The 222-nt window shown below is 45.9% G+C and overlaps 1 protein-coding gene across 1 annotated transcript in view; it reads left to right on the forward strand.

Annotated features, from left to right (window-relative positions):
• The window catches only part of LOC119588860 (craniofacial development protein 2-like), a 758-nt gene extending 607 nt beyond the window's left edge, over positions 1–151 (forward strand). The window contains exon 2 of the mRNA XM_037937499.1: positions 20–151. Coding sequence (XP_037793427.1) covers positions 20–151 — 132 coding nt within the window. The remainder of the gene's footprint in view (positions 1–19) is intronic.
• Positions 152–222: the final 71 nt, after the last annotated feature.

The following is a 222-nucleotide window of genomic DNA, read 5'->3' on the forward strand; positions in this document are numbered from 1 at the left end:
CGAAGAAGTATGCCCTAAGAAATCCCCAGCTACCAAACCATGGATTGCCAACGAATGCTGGAGACTTATCCAGAAACGCAAAAAAGAAAGAAAAAGAACCCAAATGGAGAAAGCCACCGAACAGCAGCTGAGAGGGCAAAGAAGGCCTTGAGGATAGCTAAGAAGAAATGGTTTACTGACTTGCTAAAAGAAGAAACAGAAGAGGCACAGGGACGAGGGGAC

The sequence above is a fragment of the Penaeus monodon genome, chromosome 24 (assembly GCF_015228065.2).
Source record: "Penaeus monodon isolate SGIC_2016 chromosome 24, NSTDA_Pmon_1, whole genome shotgun sequence".
In the NCBI taxonomy this organism is placed as follows: domain Eukaryota; kingdom Metazoa; phylum Arthropoda; class Malacostraca; order Decapoda; family Penaeidae; genus Penaeus; species Penaeus monodon.